The sequence below is a fragment of the Halichoeres trimaculatus genome, unplaced genomic scaffold (assembly GCF_033239565.1).
Source record: "Halichoeres trimaculatus isolate MK-OKI-2021-1 unplaced genomic scaffold, fHalTri1.1 fHalTri1_scaffold_13, whole genome shotgun sequence".
NCBI lineage: Eukaryota > Metazoa > Chordata > Actinopteri > Labriformes > Labridae > Halichoeres > Halichoeres trimaculatus.
In genome coordinates, this window is record NW_027437191.1 from 10740658 (window position 1) to 10762283 (window position 21626).

Consider the following 21626-nt stretch of genomic DNA (forward strand, 5'->3'; position numbering starts at 1 on the left):
GTGCTCTTCTCACAGCAAGCACCACGCTCCCCCCGCCCACCCAGAAAAACTATCCTGCGTACACGTGTTTTTATATTAGGGGAAGAGGAAAAAAGTTGCTTGCACATCTTATCAGTTGTGGGTTGCAGGTTCCCGGGGCTTGTTTTCCAGAGTGTAGCTGCTTATTTGGGTTTGCTTTGCTGCCTGTATGATCCCTGATTCTCTCCCAGCTCTCCACAACAAGAAACGAACGCAACATATTGACTTTCACTTTGCTTTTCTGCGCACTCTGCCCCCCGAGTCCCATTCAGTTATAGCACTCAGCTGATCACTGCTCGAAACACGACGTCAGATGAGTTTCATGCTATTTTACAGCTGAATACCAAAATACTGTGAGCTGGGATATTATCAGAAGACAAACCCAAATCCAATATAATTCAACCAGACCTCAGGCTCAAAGACAGAAGTCACTAGAGTCCTTTCAGCATGACCAACATGATCCAGGTAGCTGGTTTATGGTAATGGAACTAATATGATCTCCAACTTTAGATCATGATATTTTCATGCATGCATGGGTTCCCTCCGGGTACTCCGGCTTCCTCCCACAGTCCAAAAACATACTCACCAGGTTAAGTGATCACTAAATTGTCCCGTAGGTGTGAGTGTGTGAGTGAATGGCTGTCTGTCTCTATGTGTCAGCCCTGCGTTTGACTGGCGACCAGCCCAAGGTGTACCCCACCTCTCGCCTACTGACAGCTGGGATAGGCTCCAGCCACCCGCGACCCTGAACAGGATAAGGGGTATAGAAAATGAATGAATGAATAATTGAATGAATGAATAATATATAATATAATATAATATAATATAATATAATATAATATAATATAATATAATATAATACAGTATAATATAATAAAATACAGTATAATATAATCAGCCAATTGAATAAATCTGAATGAATTACTTTACTGGAACTAAAAATATGTAACTACATAAAGTTTGGTTGAAAATGAAAGCTTTGCTAAACTTTACCTATTGAGATTTGCTTTTTTTGCATTCAAATTTGAAAAATCCAACTGAAAGGTCTGCCTGAATCATTATCCTGATGTCATTTTATACATCAAAGGGTTTGATTTTACATTGATATCGTGATTTTAGAGGAGGAATTTAGAATATGGAGATATAAATCGTGTATCGAGATATAGCCTACAAATATCAAAATATTGGATTTTGGCCATATCGTGCAGCCCTTGTCACAGCTCTTGCATCTGGCAAAAAAGGGAGGGTTGTGTTCCTGCTGCGAGCTGCTGGAGCAGGGATGCAGCAGGAACACATCAGAGTGGATCCAATATGAGTTCACACATTGACTTGAATGGAAAACTAACTGATCTGGAGCCATGACAGAGCATGGCCAGATGTGAGACACATCTTGTGTATTTTGGCCTTAACAAAAGTATTTAGCAGCAAAGATATGGATTGGGGTTCCCCAAACTTTCAGTCCAACTACCCCCCGTGGTAAGAATACAGTAGTACACCACACCAAAAACAAACTAAAAAAAAAGGCTTAAGATACTTGAATTTAGCAGATCAGAAGAAAATTAGACTTCCAATGTGCACATGCTGTTGTGTTTCCTTAAATTAATCAGCCTCCACTGATACTGTCATTCACCTGGTTCAATCAACTTCAACAAAGAAAACATTTTCATTTTCAAACATTTTCTGTTTGCATGGTTTCATATAAAGTTGAAGCCCTATTTTGTTGATACTTTACATTTATATCTGAAGTATGCAATTTAGAAAAAGAATGTATTTTCTAATCCCCTACCAGTGTTTGGCAGTCTTAAGCCATAGCAACCGTGAGTGTAAAAATGTCCACGCATCCCTGGCTGCTGCCTTTGTTGAGGTGCAAGAACCCAGTGAAAAAGCTTAATGTAATGGCAGGAGAAGAAAGGAGGTGTTGAAAAGGATGAATGTGAAGGCACATGTGTGAGATGAATCATCTTAACAGGCTACAAAAGGGATGACGGTGGCATTATGTTGTTGTCAAGGAAGTGTAAGTCGATAACATATAGAGGAAAAAAATGAGAGCCCCTGTGAAGTCTTTATAAGTGATCTCAAAATAGCCTCACGTGATATATTTGCCTGTTCATGATCCATGTTCTAAACTAAGATGATCAGCGTCAAAATCAGATGCTTCTATTTGCTATTTCTCAGTATGTTTGTTTTTCAGGGCAAACATGAATCCATTTACAGCATGTAGACTGAAATTTCTGTTTATTCTCAGGGATCCGTGCCTTGTGCTGTTTTGTGTCTTAATTTGTATTTGGGAGTTTTATTTGCAGCTCTTGGTCCTTGTGTTTGGAGTGTAATTTTACCTTCAGCCCTTGTGTTTCCCTCCGGTTTAATTTCACTCATTAATTTCACTCCTGTCTTGTGTCTTGTTTTCATTTCCCTTTATTTTCCGTGTAATTGTTTTTGGATTTTTTGATGTTGTTTGTCTTATTGAATATGGCTCGGGTTGAGGAAGTCTTAAATTGGTCTGCACCTGGGTCCTCGCTCTGCGTTCTCTCTTTTGTTTCTTTCTTTTTTTTTTTTTTTTTTTTTATATGACAACGTGCACATGAAGAACAATTTGCCATCTCTCTGTCCGGCTGTTGATTGGAGGGTACAAGTCATGAAAACCCTTACTTTTCAAATATTTTTGCACATTGGTGTGTTTAGACTCTTAACTTGCCCACAGCCAATCCAGTCCTTCTTTGTGGTTGACATACGTCTGATAACACATAGGAGCAACTGTGGTAGAGTTGACCCTGTGCTTGCACATGAAGTGTACCGTGCTGAAGCACACTTTGAAGCGTGACAAAGCAGAGATGTAAATTGGGCCTGAGCACGGTACATGTGCGATCACACTTTGCCATCTGTACTGTGCTCAAGAAATGGGGATGCACCGAAATGAAAATTTGTGGCCGAAGCCGAAGCCAAATAAAATATAAATGTTTGACCAAACACCGTATCAGATGCCGAATCAGATGCCAAGTTTAACAGGGCTCAATGTTGACTATAAAATGGTCAAAAAATGTCCCGCAGTAAATGCTTTGGCCCATTTCTCTGGAATATGTTGAACTTTCAATATCTGGAGTCTTTCCAAATTACTGCATGTTAAATGAGTGTGAAATAGTTTAAAATGAAGAAAAACACAGACAGAATAGGGTCTTAGAGGTTTGGTGAAGGAAAAAAACACAAATCAAACACTGGGAGCAAATTTTACAGGATGAACATAGAGTTTAAACATCAATAAACATATGTACATTAACATTTCTGAGCATTGTCTCTTATTTTGCAGGCCGCTTAAAGCATCCTTAGAATATCCAGCATCCACACAGATCTTTCCTCACACAACCACCTGAGGATGGTTGCTCCTCATCACGGGACGAAACTAAAAGTCAAAGTATGGGAGAAGGGATTCAGCTGATTATGCTCACTGTACAGTATAAATGAGGCTTGGTGCATTGATTTACAAAGAATATAACACAGTACAAGCCTCCAATCATGTCCAAACAGTAAAATGAAGCCTTGGTTTACTGTTCTAACATCACACAATACATACATGAGCTATTTTACACACTGTGCGACACACACACTTACACATATACAGTACAAACACAGGACGTTGCTCTGTTCTTAAAGATTTTTACACGCAGTTAACGATGAATTTCGCATATATTTTACAAATTAGACCTGGTACACTGTTCTAAAAAAGTCACCACACAATACAAGTCTCAATCAATGCGTATATTTACACACACTAGGTAAAATCTAGATAGAGAGTGCTTCATTCATCCTGAAGTTCATCCCATCTAATATTACCTTTTTCACATGCAGTTGCTCCTTCAGATGCCCCTTCAGTCCCAGTGGAGGTTTTATAACCCGGCAGGATATTCTTTTTTGGCATTTTTCGGAGACTTTAGCTCTGTTATCTCTGTGCGCTCCTGCCATGCATCAGCTCCGCAGTCTTGTGTGTATTCGCAATCTTCCTTAAATGCCTGAGTGAGGTCACCATAAAACAAACATATCGACGGAAACGGCACAGTCTCAGCTTTCACAAACCATTGGAATTTTTCCAATTGTGTAAACCGTTGAGAAATGACTGTCCTTCAAAGTGGGATGTGTCGGCGACTACACATCTAGTGTTGAAGGGTTATTGCGTCATTGCGTCACACACTAGATTAAGCCTTGCTTTAAACTTACTTCACCAGGGGCCAAATGTGGCTTTTTTTTCCAATATTCAGCTACCAAATATATTTGGTGCATCCCTATCAAGACACCTTTCAAACCTGAAGTCGAGTTCGTCTGGCCAGTGTGATCACAAGTGTACCGTGCTCAGGCACAGTTTACTTCTCTGCTTTGTCATGCTTCGGGTTGTGACTCAGCACGGTACACTTCATGCACGAGCACAACCTCGCACACACAATGAAGACATGATGTACTATCCATCAACTCTCAACAGTCATTTTAAACAATATTGGGGGTGTTAGAGCAGTGAGGGTACAAGGGCACTCCAGGGGGTACACAAGATTCAAAAATGTATATTCAAAAAATAACAACCAAGCACAATTCCTTGAACACCATTTATTTAATCAATGTTTAAAACAGAATAAATATTACATCCAATAGACCCTAATACTACAGCACTGTGTTTTACTTCTTTTTTTTTTTCCAAAAGTGCTTTGAGCCTGTGAAGAGGTACTCAGCAGGAAAAAACATTTCACAGGGGGTTCATCGCTGGAAAAATTTGACAACTACTGTGTCATAGGGCTGTGTCAGACCAAAACAACTTAAAATAAGCTGAAAAGTCACTGAAATTGTAGCAGTGCTCTCTGTGTTCTCCAGTGTGCACACACTGATGAGATCACACTACTTGTAAACCAACACTTCATGATGTTGTGGCGGGCCATACGTAATCCTGAGCGGTACTGGTCGGCAGGGGAACAGCGCTGCAGGAGGGCAAATCGTTCTTGAGTATGGCACGGTTCAGATGGCCTGTGTGACCGCTAGGGATGGGTACCTTTCACATTTGAAACATACCCGTTAGCTGGCAATCTGTACAGGTACTCAATGGTACCAATTTGGGGTACTTTTTTGTGTTTATGTGGTAAAAATGATCAATTTGTTTAATAATAAAACATTTTTTTAATTTATTACATTTATTCTTTAATACATAACCTTGCATGTGTTCATGTCCAGCATGTAAAATCACCTACTCTTCCACTCCCTCTCAGTCACAAGGATGCATTAAGGTACCTTTTGATTCTACATGAATCGGTACCTGGTACTTTTGACAGTACCAATAGAAGTACCTAATTCAGTACCCACCCCTAGTGACCACGCCTTCAGTCATCTCTCGAGAGGAAGGGTTGGTGTTTGATCCCGGCTCTTGCAGACACTTGCAAACTGACCTGTTGTTCAGCAGTGTGTGTGAATAAAATTAATTAATGTATACTCATTATCCCTTACTTTAGCATTCTCAAAAACAAGTATGTGAATGTGTAAAAAAGAGTAGCTGTGTCAAATCACTTTGTGTGGTCAGAAAGACGACAAAATAGATATCTAAGTACAAGTCTGATTAGTTAATTTACAGGCTGACGTCCTTTTCCTGCAGAAATACCTACTGTTTTTATTTACAGTATATAGAGTAGATCAATATATTACACAGGCCTACAGGCACGTATAAATCTACATACAGCTAATTTCCAATCTGTCACTGTGGTTAGCTGATGTATGAAACCAGAGTTAAACTGATAAAAAGTTTGTAACTCTCAAGTAGGCAACATCTGGTTTCATCCTCGGTTGATGCTCTATTTTGACAATTTTCTGCCCCCACAGTTTGACCCGAGCTCAGCTCAGCTTAGCAAACAGACACTTCTTCAACAAGTGACGCGTGTAATGCCTTCTTTATTTAGACGTATCCTTCAGATGTTGACAGGGTAACACTGAGCTTTGCCATGACCCCACTCAGCCGTCACTGTCATGAGATACCAATCATAGTCTGTTCTCTCCATGTGGGTTTTGGTTTCCTGTGCAGCGCTGACTGCAGGCTTTGAGCCACATGAATTGATGGAATGCTGTTTCTATGAGAGACAGAATTAGTGTTGTTTTCAGTAATGTCCACTTGGTAAACTAAGTTCAGATTAAACATGATTCAATCAAGTGGCACAGCTAAGTCTAACCATGGAGTGGAGATCCGCAGATAGACCCCTGCTGTAACAGTGGAAACTGGCCGGTTGCCTCCTGTTCCACTGTGTAAGTGTGTGGAAATGAGAAGAGCCACAGAGGATTTATGGAGTGATTTGTTGGTTTTATCTGACAATTTGTTTCAAGAGGAATCATGAATTTTTGAAACAGAGCAGATTTATTTGCCAGTGAGAAATTTGTCTTTGAAGATTGAATCCAACCAAAGGAGTCAACTGACAAGGCAGCAGGTTTATGACTGAGGCAGTTCAATTTCCTCCACCACACTGTAAAATGTGATTTAATAAATTTGTTATTCTAGCATATTATTCTATGTCAGTATGACAAATTACAGAAGGTGATAACTCTAAATAATACGCTGGCATTGTCTCAACTACAAATTGTATTTCAACTCGAACATCTATGCATGTCCAAATAAATCAGTCAGGCATGTCCACTTGGCAATGGAGGAATTCAGGTGGGCGTGGGATTAAAAATGTCTACATCATCACGTCTCTGTAAATGTTATCGAGGTCCATTGTGGTACCAAGTGACTTCAAAAAAACTTAGATTTTTTTGCTCTTGAAAGCAGAGTTTTCATTAGTATTTAACTCTACTTTTTGAAAAACATTTTTTTTTTATTAACACTTGCCTGTGGTCCTTACTCAGGCCGCACAATATGGCCAAAAACCAATATTGCAATATTTTTAGGCTATACCTCGATACACAGTATATATATTGATATTCTAAATGTATCCTCTAAATCACTACATTACTGTTAAATCCAACCCTTTGATGCATAAAATGATATGAGTATAATGATTCAAGCAGACCTTTCAGTTGGGTTTTTAAAATTTGAATGCAAAAAGGGGAAATCTCAATCAGGTAAGTTTAGCAAATCTCTTCTTTTTTATCAAACTTTATGTTGTTACACATTTTTAGTTCCAGTAAAATAGTTCATTCAGATATATTCAACTGGCTGTTTTTAAAATAGCTTCACAAGAAGTTTTCTTTTGCGCTCTGCCATTCTGTCCTATACTAACCACAGACTATAGGCTCAGACTGAGTGGAACTGAGTAACAGGCTGAACAGCATGCGCTCATGTATTATGCACTTAGCAAGGCGGAAGAAAAAGTAGTTCGATATATTGATATTTTCATTATATTGGTATATTTCCTCTGTGTGATATAGAAGTAGCTCTATCATGCCTCTGCTCCACCTCCCTAGCTCTGGGACATGGCAAACCCCCCCCCACTCCGCGGCAACACGGAGACGGATTCAGTCACTGAAGAACTTAGTCAAAGATAAATGATGGCTGGATAATTTGATGATGGTTTGGATTCACTGTGTCAGCATGAAAATGTTTTTGGTACAGGATGAAACAGCAATAGCGTGTGCTTCTGGGCAGAGTGCCAAAAGTGCCAGCAAGATTGAAAAAAACAACAGAGAAACATGACACTCCATTCCTATTGGTTGGAATTGCACCACCTCAGCCAATCAGAAAAATCATGAGGCTGCTAGATGAGAAGTGAAGTTTTGGGAGTGACAACGTGCGAAAATGAGTTTTGATCTGTGACTATTAAGATGGCATGTTGTTGAGCCTGGGTGGGGATGTAGTCCATAGGCTTACACATACACACACTAACACATAAGGTCACATGGCACACACGACCTTGGACTCAACACCTTCTTTGGCTGGGTTACAGTTCAGCTGGGGTGATGCGCACATGCCCGAGCAAGGCTGTGTGTGCGCCCCTCTGTGGCTGAGCAGTGATATTTGTGCAAGTTTTAGAGTTTATATTTGTTGTTTATCATGTGCTTATATGCTGAGGTGTTTTTTTTCTTGATCTCAAACTACTACCCCTGTTGGGAATAGTATGGAAATGACCTTTTTTCCCTCTCTTCTCCCAATGTTGTCCTTTCTTATCTATTGCAAAGGGGCACTGGGTAGCTGGCAGCTCCTAGCTTCATCCCATTTCTGCGGTCCCCCATGTTTGTTTTCTTATATGTATTCAAAGGGATGTAACTGAAATGAAATTTCCCCTCAGGGATCAATAAAGTACTCTTATTCTGATTAATGTGTTTGGATAATATTGTTGGTGTGTAGTAGGTGTTTAGTGCGTTGTGCAGATTTTGTGTTTTGTGTGTCAGAGCAATGAGGCGATTCATGGCAATTATTCTGTATAATCTTGTTGTCACCTGATGGTTTTGAAAGTAGTTGTACAAAAATGCCTGGCAGTTCCCTGTTTTAATGCAAGTAATTAATGGTAATATTTGTACATCAGCGTTTGAAATGTGCTATTTATATTTGCATTCTAAGTTATAAAAATTTAGCGCTGCACATGTTTGTGGTTTCAACATCAAAAAAAAAAAAAAAAAAACACACACTTTTTCTTACTCTTATTTATTTTCTGACAAATTTAAGTTCAATGTCTTCATATTAGGGCTGGGCGATTATGGTAAAAATAAGTATCCCGATTATCTTAAGTGATATTGAAATCACAATTATCATACACAATTAGTAATTTATTTAAAAACTTCAGTACTGTAAGTAAGTTGTGTTCAGTACTAAACACAACTTTAAAGAACCAGCAAGTGGCGCATACAGTATTATTGATACACATAAGTCACACACACTCGCTGTGGCTGCACATGGAACACAGAAGAGCTATGAAGAACAGGAACTTGCATACATCTACACTGTGTGGCATATTAATTGTTTTTCTTCGATTATATTGTTTTTATGATTGTCAGATGGCAAAATTGAAATCACGATTAAAATCCAATTAATTGTCCAGCCCTAGTTCATACATCAAAATGGATACATAACTAATATTAATAATCATACTAAATACCAATACACATATCAAGTGTTGCCATTCTGGTTTGATTGTATGCATCAAAGCAACATCCCAAGGCTGAATCAGAATATCAAGATATATATCGTATATCGTGACATGTCCTAAAAATATGGAGATATGGATAAAATGCCATATTGGTCAGCTCCAAATCAACAGTTTGGTTACTTTTAACTGTGTTTATGGTGTTAACATGACCTCAAATGACTGAAGTATCAAAAGTATCAATATTTTGGTTTGAGAATCAATTTTAGAGCACGGGGAGCTGGTGTAAGAGGTATCGATATTTCTCATTGATCCGCACATCACTAGTAAAGATTACAAGTCAATTTTTTAATGTTAAAACAACAAGTTGTCTTCAACAGTGCAAGCTTTTTGTGTTTGTCGAATCAGTTTTACAGTTTTTCATGATGGGCAATTTATTCCTGACAAAGGGAGCAAAAAGCCTGTTTTTCTTTCGGGCCACCAGCTAAAGGAAGGAGTTTATCTGTGTGGAGCTGCCCAATAGAAAAGAGAGACAGTCAGGTATGCAGAAAAGCAGGAACAATTCCTCCTCAACCTTAGGCCAAGATTTGTCTTTCAAAATATCTTATGAAAGATATCAAAACAGGATTTATTTTTCCTTCTGTTGACGAGTCAGTTGCTCATAGTAGTTACAATGTTGTTTTAAAGGAAGCATGCAGCATGTTTTCCACTTTTCCGGAGAAATAAAAGGTTCTGCTAATGAGGAGCTGTTAGGGGTAAAAGAAGGAGTTGAGGTCAATCAAGAAACCAATCACTGAAAACTACGGATTTATTTTTGAAGAAGACCAGTGATGTTTTCCCTATATCCTCTGGCCCCAGTGCTGTTATATAATGTTTCCTGAAGTATTACGTTGTCAACACATTTTTCTAAGTACAATTTTACACTCCAGCTGTTCAAAAATCCAGATAATCATGTTAGCGTTCATGTGTCAGCGCACATTAGGCATAACGTTGCAAAGCATAAATGTCATGTGTTGGTCTCTGCATGGTGCTACATTCGTTCCCTGTTGTAGGTAACAGTAGACACACACATGGTTTTAATATAAACCTTAATGAATATGCAGGGCCTTGACATTTCTTCAGCATTAATGCATGATATCAGGTCAGTGTCTTCATTCAGTGCAAACAGGGTTGACACAGAGCGGAGTCGGGGTGAAGGAGTTCATTACCATGCAGCCATATATTTCTGTCAAGGGTATTGACTCTATGATGTGCGGAAAAGTGCATAATAGATTCCTCTTTTTCATGATGAATACAAATGCAAAGACCATGTTGTTGACATTAAGTGCTGAGTGCTTAATGTGCAGCATCTAGCCCAAAGCTATAACTTGTCAGGCTTGTTGTACATCAGCCTGATGATCAGGAATTACTGCTCATGAGGGAAAACTTTTGCACGGTTAGACAGTGAACATTTAAAATTGCTTTTATGGCTTTGTTTTTATAATGTGACCTGTTGGTCTAGACCTCCAAATTGGTATACAATGCAGCTGCACATCTTATAACTGGCACACATAAGTACAGCCACATTCCCCCGTCTTAGCCTCACTCCACTGGTTGTCCCTACAATGTAGGGATAATTTAATTTTTTTGTTTGCTTTTAAATCTCTCAACAGTCTTGCCCTTCTCTATCTCTCATAGCTTCTGCACTGGTACACACACGTGTGCTCCCTAAGGTCAGCTGATCAGTGATCCCTGAAGGGGTCGAAGACCAAGCAGAAGCTCAAAGCGGACTGCGCGTTTGCTTTGAAACAAGTTACCACAGCATGTTAAACAGGCCTCTCTGTCTGTTTTTAAATCTCTTCTTAAAACTCACCGCTTTTCCCCGGCCTCTCAGCACACAGTCATCATTGACTTTTTGTGAGTCTGTGAACAACATAACTCAAAAAGTCAAAAACTGATCTTGACAAAATTTTCAGGAAATGTTCAAAATGTAATAAGGAAGAGGTGATTAAATTTTGGAGGTAATCTGGATCACTGTCTGGATCTAGGACTTTTTTAAAATATTCTTTATCTTTGTGAGATAGGGTCGTTTTCGACATATGGGTATATAACTCCATGATAAATGGTCTGATTGCTTTACAAAACAGTACAAGACAAGGTCACCATAATTTCTGACAGATGTTAAAGTACGATCCAGATCCTGGCAATATTCTGGATACTAAGATCCAGAATATGAAATATTTACTGGGTCATCATAATTTTCAACCCTGTCAGGAAACAAATTATCGCACAAACCTGCAACTAACACCAAATTGTAGCAGACAGTCTGCTGAAAGGGAGTATAACATTAATGTCGGACTAAAGTGTTGGTGACAATCACAATATGCTTGGCGGAGGCCTGCGCTCTCTGAGGGCTTCTCTAGTTTACTTATTTGATTGCTCTTCTGCCTGTCTTTTTCTTATGTTTTGTTTTTAAATGTTTTTGCATTCCTTTTCTCATCTTAGCTGCTACTCATTTATTTATTAATTAATTGATTAATTAATTAATTAATTTTTCTGTACAGTACTTTGGTCAACAGTATGTTTTCAAAGTGCTTAATGAATAAAGTTGGAATTGATTGGATTTTGTTTAGCATCTAAAGCTTGGGCTGTCAACACAGAGCATGTCATGATAATCCTGACCAAAGTATCACAATGATAATAATGATGTTGCGATATTTATTAAATCTTGGATGAAAAAGTCAACACTAAAGGTAAATCTCTAACTTTATTCTTCATCTGTTCTTAAAAAAATGCTCATGAGTTTAAAAAAGAAAATAATAATCAATAAACTGGAGGTAAAACCTTAAAAAAAAACCCAACACCTGATAAGAAGATACCGACTTAATCAAAAGCAGTTGTAGCCTGTAGGACACTGACAGCTAACCACTCTGATATTTATTACTCAGTGTTCTCAAGCTCTGTCCATTTTTCATTTTCTCTCTTTAACATCTCTGATTCCAGCATTTCCTGAGCATCCACAAATACACCTTTACTCACCACTATGAAATCCAAAACACCTCCACACCGTCAAAACTGTAGGGGAGCATGTGCTTTTCTCATCGTCACCCCCTTCAACATAATTTGTGCTTATTAACCCCCACAGCCCCCTCAAGAGTTTGGCTAACAACAATCCACAAATGAGCCATATTACGACAAATTCAACCTTATGAAAAGGGATTTATTAATTTTAAGAAAAAAAATTGAATCATGAACACATTATTAGTATAACAAATACAGCAAAATCCCCGAGGAGAAGCAGCAGGACAGCAGTCCCCAAACCAAATGTCTCTTCCCACTGCAGGCTGCGGTGGCCTTTTAAATCCAGGACCAGGTGAACCGTGTTGTGCAATCAGTTGATGAGTTGATTTACCTGGAGGACAAAACAGAAGGCAGAGGAAAACAACACAAAAACATGCAACCATAACATCGCTGCAGAGGAGCCACATCCACTGTGTTGTCCTGTTCCTGTGACACATCTAATGTCTGCCGCATTGGTCGCGGCAGGTCAGCTGTGTAAACAAGAAAAGACAATATTTTCTTTCTTACTATTTTTTCTTTGTTTGGGTCGGTCAGGACTCTTGGATTTGGAGCTTGGGCTAGAAAGTGATTTGCATTTATGTGATGAGATTCCAGCTGTGTTGGTAGCTTTCCAGGCTGTGCTCTGAGTTTTGTGCAACATTTCTGTACTAAAAAGTATTTGAATGCTGAATCAGTGACTATGTAAACAAAAACAAATTTAAAGTAAAAAAAATTGAGCACCTTATCATAGATTTATTATTTAATCTTCTTTTGAATGTCATATGTAACCGTCCTATTATCTAACCCACTTTTAACGCTGATGTATTTTTTCACCCATGGGGTTGCATGTCTGCATTTCCTAACTGCTTTTGATCGTACAGTGATGTAACGGCTTTTTGACTTAGATTAAATTGTGGTTATAGGAGAAAATGTCACTGATGATCCAGACATGAAGATTTAACTAATCTGAGATACTTTGTCTTACAGGGATCATGTCTGCAACAGGGAATGGCTATGTCATTTATATGACCGTCAAACGCAAGACCAAGTTAAAGCCTCCTGAGCTCATGACTGTTAATCTCGCCATCTTCGACTTTGGCATATCAGGTACTGTTCTATGTTTGTAACTGCTGGAGATGACCAGGATGTTTTCTGCTTGGACATTACCACTGTTATACCTTTAGGAGTGTGCCATTAATTGATTTGTTAACGACACAACTTTTCTCAAATGCCAAAACTACATTCAGGAAATGAATTCTTGATGTAAGAAATAAAGAATATAAGTGTAGCAACCAGAATGGATTGGTCCTGTGGTAGAAAAGCCCGCCTTGGAAATATTTTAATCCTTTTTTACACAACTAGTTTAAATGTTGTGGATTGAGATTTTACCAACTGTTTGGGCGAAATATTCACAAAAGGGTGTGACCAGGAGCCACATATATAAATCATGTAGCAAACTTCACAGATAAATGAAATCATCAAGCAGACATGGCCAGAGGAAGCAGTAAAACAGGTCTTTGCTTTTTATTTTGGATGATCTCTTGGCCTCACTTTAGTGTGATTGTATGCTCCTTTGTAGGAGTTACAGGTGACTATCTGTTGTGAGCAGGGCTGCCCTGGCCAACATGAATTGGGCCACACCTGATTTCACACCCAACGCTGGTATGGGCACAGAGATATTTCCTACTCATTAACCTGGGCAGCGGGCAGAGGAATTGCATTTATGGCAATAAAAACCGTGACAATGAAGCTGCTCTTTCGAATCTTGGGTCCTTAAGGGTATGAAGCCTTTTTGGCTCACACATACTTTGGCATTTAAATTGTAATATCACAACCTGACTTTCTGGCACTAACTGAAGATGACAAAAATCATATGTTGTGAGTAGGGACCTAAACATGTTGTGGCAAGGACTAACCAAAATATCTGAGTTGGTTTTTTTTTTAGACCACAGGAACTTCTCTCGTGAAGTATGTGTTTTAGGACTAGAGGAACCATGGTCTGAATTAGGTGCCATATCAAACCGTCTACGATGAAACCGGTATAATTTTTTTGACTATATACAATTGTCATTTCACAATATTTATAGTGCAGATATGCAATGCCGTCTGATGCTCCCTGCTGTGTACAAAACAATGAAGGCCGAGAGTGAAAGTAGCACAGCAACATCGACTTCGTCCTCACATGAGGATTTAGAGCCTGAAAGAGGAGCTACCTCAGTGATGTGGAGGTGGTTTGGCTGAACAAAGATCAGACACACAGCTAAACACATTAAATGAAAAATGTGCAGAAGTACTATAACCACGAAGGGTGGCAACACCACAAACATGTTCCACCACCTAAACACAGATCAGCATCACCCCTAATTCACACGTAAAGCCTGAGCACAGGGCAGCACAGCGGCCACCCATGACAACGTACTTTCATGGTAATTAATTAGTATGTTAAACTCATCTGGTCCTCCCTAAACCTCAGCAGCTTCAGTCCATGCCTTCTCCTTTCTGTTGGTGTCCTTATAGAAATAATGTGTTGTGTCGTATAGAATTATCAAGTTTTTCACCTGCAAGATTAACTTTTCCTCCTCCAAAACGTCAGATTTCCTCTGGATCTGACCTTCTTACTATGTTTACATTTCAATCTTGTGTAGTAGCAGTAAATGATTGGAGAAGTGGCTTCCATACTGTGTGCAATAAAAATACTGTTATTCAGAAGCAGCAACCACTAACAATAAGTTGTTTGTTTTTTTTTCTCCCATATTGTCATAAATATCGCAAATTTCCTGAAAATATTGTGATTTAATTTTGAGGCTTTATCGCCCAGCCCTAGTCTGAATTCAGTTTAGGGAAATTAAATTTACCCCTGAAAAAGGCCCTGCCTGGTCGAAAAGTGACATTTAGGAGTGCGGCTGTGTTTTCAAAAGTTGAACTCTTTCAACTGAGTCTGCTGAGAGAGCACTGAGAGCACAGCACAACAATCAGCTGATGCTGTGAGGGCCTTTTTGGCCCGAGGACCCTGAGGGCCGATAACACTGAATCACATTTGGTTTGACCAGAAAATATGTGTTTCCAGTGCATAAAAACAGTGTTAGTGGATGTGGCACCCGAATGTTTTAATTTTCCCCGGATTGTGGATGAAAAATAATGTGAACTTTTAGAATAAGGCAAATAAAAAAATATTTTCACATGCTTTTTTTCCGCTTTCTGTTCACTGCTGAACATCCCAATAAAGCAGGGCATTGATACGTCATTTATTTTTTTTAACTCAGTGAGTTTAAAAATGTCCTTTTTGTTTTGGCTGCAGCACCAGTGTTACCTAAAGGTGCTTCTCCCGGCCTCACCACATCAGGTGATTCAGCTCACTTATCACCAGTTAACTACCAGTGGTAGCCCATAAGTGCAGGAGGGAGAAGGCAGACTGGGCCGGTGCATGCTCACGCCTTCTGTGGAAGGAGTATGTGTTTGAAGTGGAACCATCCACTTCAAAGTTGAATCTTGTTTTTTGGTTAATTTAATTTGTCAGCAGCAGTTGGTTCTTGTGTGGAATTTGCACGTGATGGAAAATCATGAACAGCTAAGGAGACGTTCAACTAGTTGGACCTGAAACTACAAATCATTCGACAGCATGAGTCGAAGTGTGGCAACTGGTGCAGGAGCCACTGCAATAAATCCTTAGTCACTAGAAAGACTTTTGCATCCGTCCCTCAGAAGAGATTAGATTTCGTGTCCTGATTTTGTGCTGCATTCTTTTTTTGAACCAATTTGGTCTTTGTGAATGAAATTAATATTAATGCCAGCGTTCCAGTGAGTTTACAACATTAAGTGGTTTGGAACAGTGAGACAACAGGGCATCTTGTTCTTTGGGCTCTTCCCATCATGATCTGAGTGCAACTGCAGAATCATGAGACACGGGGGTCTTGGGAGGTCAAAATCATTAAATGTTGCTCCATCAAAACCATTTAGAGATACAAAAAAACAACCAAGTTGAACTCATGATACACGTGAAGTCAGTGTGGGATCTGACCTCTTCCTGCCCCACTCTATACACACCCAAACAAGGTCCTATCAGCAGGATCCACGACTGCTGCAAGTGAACAAAGCTCAGCTTATTAAACCATGTGTTTGCCCCTCAGCTACTTGCTCTGTGGTCCCAGCAAATGTCACTATTTCCTCTGTTTTTTTTTTTTTCTATCCACTGTTATCAAGTGCATGCCTTTTTATTTTAGTTTTTTTAGTTTCTTTTGCAAGAAACTGAGTTTGTTCCATGTCCTGAGTAGGGCCGTTGTACCTGGACCTAGATGCTAACGTCACAAAAAAGTATGATGAAGAATGAGTCGGCTGAGTGAACCCATCATCCATGGGTCTTACTGGGTGAAACTGATTTAAATAATGGAGAATATTCATAATGATAATGTATTTGTGGGCTGTTGATCCGAGGAGCAGCCCTGATAATTTTGTTTACACCTGTACCTGACAGAGTTATCATTTATTTCAATCTGTTAGAAACTCCTTTCAGTTGTTTTTAAAGAGCAAATTAACTGCTACATGAGTTCAGCTGTTAGTCAGTAGTAGATGCACGATACTGCTTTGTTTAGTTCACATGATGATGATGATGATGATGGTGATGTTGATGATGATGATGAAACTGTTCTTGTCAGCCTCACAGCAGGCTTAAAGAATGAAAAGGTCAGCAAGAAGGGATTACTGAGGATTACACCTCTGGGGCAGAACATGCATTATGCAAAGTGATAATAAGATTCATAAGGTCTGAAACGTTGTTTGATGATTTTATAAACGAAAAATATATTGGAGGTTGACTTTAGAAGTTCCATTAATGAATGTAATGTATATGTAATGTGCATGAATGTGAATAAGGATTTCATAATTACAAGATGGAGATCTCATCTCTTGGGCCGAAGTTGTTTGGTTAGAAAAGGGACAGAGAGCAGTGATGGTTATACTAAAGCTCATCTGTCTCTATGTTCAGTCCTAGATTTGAAACATTGAAACATTTGTCATGCTCAGGAGTGAGGATGGAACTAATCAAAGTATGTAAACAGCCAACAGGCGTCCAGTCATCAGCATTACTGAAGGGCCTGTGGCAAAAAGCTTTACAGACTCCCTGTGTGTTTTTACTGAGCTGATGTGGTCTAAACAAGAAGAGGCCTACCTCTCCTGCATACATATGTAATGACTTTAAAATGCAATAACATGTTTTTAATCTGTGACACTATTTTTTCTGAATTATGATAAATTAACGACAGAGTGCCACAAACAGACTGTACACAGCACCCTGATCTCAGCGATCGGACCGGCACTGAACCCTAACTTCTTCACAGGAAGCCATGCTGAGTGTGGTCAAAAGTCTTTTCCCTGATCCAGAGAAAACATACCAGTGTTTGCACTGCAAAAAATGAAATCTTATCAAGTGTTTTTTTCTTATTTTCTGTAAAAAATTGTCTGATTATACTCAATTTGAGCTACATTCAACGGATCAGTCCAGAAAAATGTCTTGTTTCAAGTTATTTAAAGAACATGTAAAAAGAAATCTGCCAATGGAACAAGAAAAAAAATCTTAAAAACTAGAACAATGTCTTTATACAAGTAACTTTATTCTTGTTCCATCGGCAAGTTTTTTTTCTTGTTACAAATATTTCAGACACTATTTTTGTCTTTGGCTCAAATTAAGTCTATCTTTTTTTTTTTTTTTTTTACTGAAAATAAGACAGAAATACTTGATAAGTTTTTTGCAGTGTATCCAGTGAACCACAGACCTCCAAAACTTCTGAAACTGGGATGGCCTCGTTTACCATGGACCTGATGGGTGTACAGTCTGATCTTAGATGACCTGCTCCATAGCACTCCTCAACCTGTTGGACAGTATTTGAAGTCCACGCAGAGCAAAGACTCAGGTCGCCATTTTTAATCTCCTGCAGGTTTCTCGTCTCCCAGGGCAATAACCACTCTGTGGCAGAACAGTGGCATTGAACCCAAGTTCAGACTCTCATTAAAACATCTAAAAGATCTGTATCTAAAATATTCCAAAAGGATTTATAAAAATCTAAAGTCAGGCCATTGATCCTGGGAGCTTTCCCTCTCTGCATGCTCTGCAGAGCGACATAAAGCTCCTGCAGCTGCAGAGGCCTCTCCAGACGAGAGTTGGTCTCTTCTAAGATCTGAAGCAGTTCACTGAAGAACCCCTCCAGCAGTGTCTCATCCTGCTGAACCTGTAGGGAGGAGTCAAAGCCCACTGCCCTCTGCCTGATCTGAGCTGGCTCTGTCAGCTTCTGCCCTTTTGGATTATTTTTTTGTCTTCTTATTTTTCAATTGAAATGAAAAAAAAAACAAAACCCAAAACAATAATGATAAACTGTATTTAAACAGCACTTTTCACAAGACACTACAGATTACAAAAAAAAAAAAAAAAAATCATATAAAAAGATACATTAAAGACAAAAGACAGGACAAATAAAACACTGATGGTCAAAAGCAGTTCTAAAAAAAGACTGCTTTATAATTGGCATAACAAAATGCAAACCATGGGTGTGTAAAATGTTACCAAGGGGGAGCAGATACAGAATGAATACCTAGCACCAAACCCTGAGGTACGCCTTATGACAGAGGAGCAGTTGCTGATGTGGATGAACTGTTGTCTGTTTCAGAGGAATGAGCTTAACCAGGAGAGGGTGGTGCCAATGATGGAGAAGCAGGATGGTGTGTATAACCATTACCATAAAGCTGCTGTGAGGTTCAGTAAGATGAGGGTGTTGAGACGGCAGGAGTCTTTTATTTGATGAGGTCTGTTTTGGTGCTTTTGAATTGGATCTGGATTGAAATGGTTCAAACAGATCATCAAAGGTGGGGTGGACTGCCATTTCAGAGGAGACAACACGTTCCTAGGTCATTCACAAAAAAAGGGAGACCGGAGATGAGCCAGAATTTTGATGGTGTCAGGGTGGAGTCCAGGTTTTTAGGGATAGGAGCAAAGCTGAAAGTTTGAGTTTGTCTCCAGGCTAAAGGCAGTATCCATGATGATGGCAATAATCTGCACATGGGGTCTGAAGAACATGTTTTATACTGCAGCATTCAGTAGGTTGGCATGATACAGTTGTATGGAGGACCAAAACTGCCAAAATGAAAAATAAATGAAAGTGAAAATTAAAAAAAAAAAAAAAATATATATATATATATATATATATATATATATATATATATATATATATATATATGAGTAAAAATAAATACAGACATAAATACAAAAATAATAGTGGAAATTGAATTAAATATCAATAAATAAGGAAATGAGAGGGCTCTACGCTCATATTTATGTGTTTTTATATTTATATATTTATTTTTTGGCAGACACTGCCAGCATGGAATACATAAGGAAAAGTTACTTACTAGGGATGCACAATATTAGATTTTTGCCGATATTCGATATGCCGATATATCGAAACCCTTTTTGGCCGATACCGATAATCACAAGTTTTTTTTTTTCACTGTAAAGAAAGCTAAGGCCCCGTTTACACGGAGACTCCCGCAACGATTCTTCCTTTGCGTTTTCAAAAGCCACCCGCGTTTACATGAGGACGGCGTGAAAACGATCCGCGTTCATACGACTCCAGGAGGAGAAGTCTCCTCTTCTGTTCTTTCTTTTTCTGACGTTTTGTTGTGTGAGACGGTCGGGAATCCAACCATAACGCGCATTACCGCCAACTACTGGCTCAACTGGAAATGTGGCTGAGCGCGGAGCCTTCACCTAAAACTGCGAGTGCGCATGCGGTGACGTCAGCGTTTCACCCTGAGACGCTCCGCTCTGTGTTTACACGAAGCTGGATGGAGGAGCGGATTCAGATCTTTCCACTCTGGGGAGCGTTTTCAAAAGTTTGCGTTTTCACTGAAAACGCAACGTGGTCTCGTCTAAACGGAAGGCCAAAACGCAACGAAATGTTTGCGGAATCGACCGTTTTCGGCGTCGTGTAAACGGGGCCTAAGTCTATCCTGTACTGGAATTTATATGTTTGTTTAAGAAACGCACATAAAACAAGACAAAAAACATTTGATTTTACCATAAATAAGAAATGTATTATTTTTTCAAACTCAAGACATTCAGTATTGAAATACAGAAAAATAATTTCTTTAGATCACATGAACTTTAAATGTACACTGCATTTTTAAACATAACCAAGTTGCATTTGATTATTTTAGAGCTACTGTAACAACCTGGTGACAGACACAGAGCTCTGCAGTGCAAATAAATGAAGTGCTACATTTTATTTAAGGAGCTTATTTTTCAGATGGAAAATAATAATAATCCTAACTGAATAGCACCGTATCAGCTGTGCCTATCAGCAGAAATTTTCATATCTGCCGAAACCGATAAACGTGTTTTTAAGCTTTTATCAGCCGATATCGATATTGTGCCGATAATATCGTGCATCCCTATTACTTACATAAGGTGGTCCTAAGTGTGTCTTGGGTTGAAGTGTTTCCCTATTGGTGGATCCAGAAGTGAGTGCAGAGATGGACTAAATGTGACTACTTTCAACAGCCACAGAGAGAGAAATTCACCACACGACTCTAACTCATTGCGTCTTTATAACAATTTTTCGCAACATCAACGCAATATTTCTGAAGTTTTGATTAAGTACAATTGTGCCTTGTTGGTGTTTCCATTACGACTGGAATTGTGCACGACTTTCAAATAAAATGTAACGTTTTTTTGGACCCTGCAGTGATGCTGATGCTGATTCATGGACATTTGTGTCTTTATTCACTGGTCAAACTGTCGGCCGTGAAAATTCAGTAGAAAATCATGGGTAATTCCAAATCATGAGTTCAGCAGGAGGGAGGGTTAGAAAACAGGAGAATCTCGCAGAAAACGGTTGTGTCTGCAGGCGTGAGTCAGAGTGCAGCAGGAGGAGGAACAGATGAACTGGAGCTTCATTCAGTGTTTTTTTCCTGTCTGTTTTGAATTGGTGTGATCACTATTGCATTTGTTTTAACTTTTATTCATTTATTACCCTACTTATGTATATATTTATTTATTTTCACTTTTAATTATTTTTTAATTTGGCATTTTTTGTCCTCCATACGTTTGAGCCAGATCCTTCAGAGATCTAGTAATGTCTGATTTTGAAATAATAGTGAACTTTCATCACAGATTCCCTCTGCCCAAAAACAATCCATAAATTAATTTACAATACCTCTATAAAATCCAATCAAATTTTAGAGAAAAAATGTGGCAACAGAAGAAAAACTACATAAAAACAAAGAGTGACCCACAGTGTTGTGACTTAAAATGACTCCTCTCTTCTATTGTCTTGTCCAGTCTGCTTCATTGCTAAAATCACTATAGGTCCCCATTTCATTAATAAATGTTCATACACATTAAGTCTTCCCACTCTAAAAATGATGAGTGAAGAAATAAATAATAAGAAAATAATAAAAGAGATAAAAAAGAACTTTGGAGCATTTTTCACGATCACAGCTCATTTGTTTTTTAACTTGTTATTTCTCAGTCTAAAAGCCTGATCTGTGATT

General features: G+C 38.8%; 1 protein-coding gene across 1 annotated transcript in view; it reads left to right on the forward strand.

The window, feature by feature from the left end:
• The window catches only part of opn5 (opsin 5), a 60035-nt gene that overhangs the window by 23931 nt on the left and 14478 nt on the right, over positions 1-21626 (forward strand). The window contains exon 3 of the mRNA XM_074685383.1: positions 13077-13196. Coding sequence (XP_074541484.1) covers positions 13077-13196 — 120 coding nt within the window. The remainder of the gene's footprint in view (positions 1-13076; positions 13197-21626) is intronic.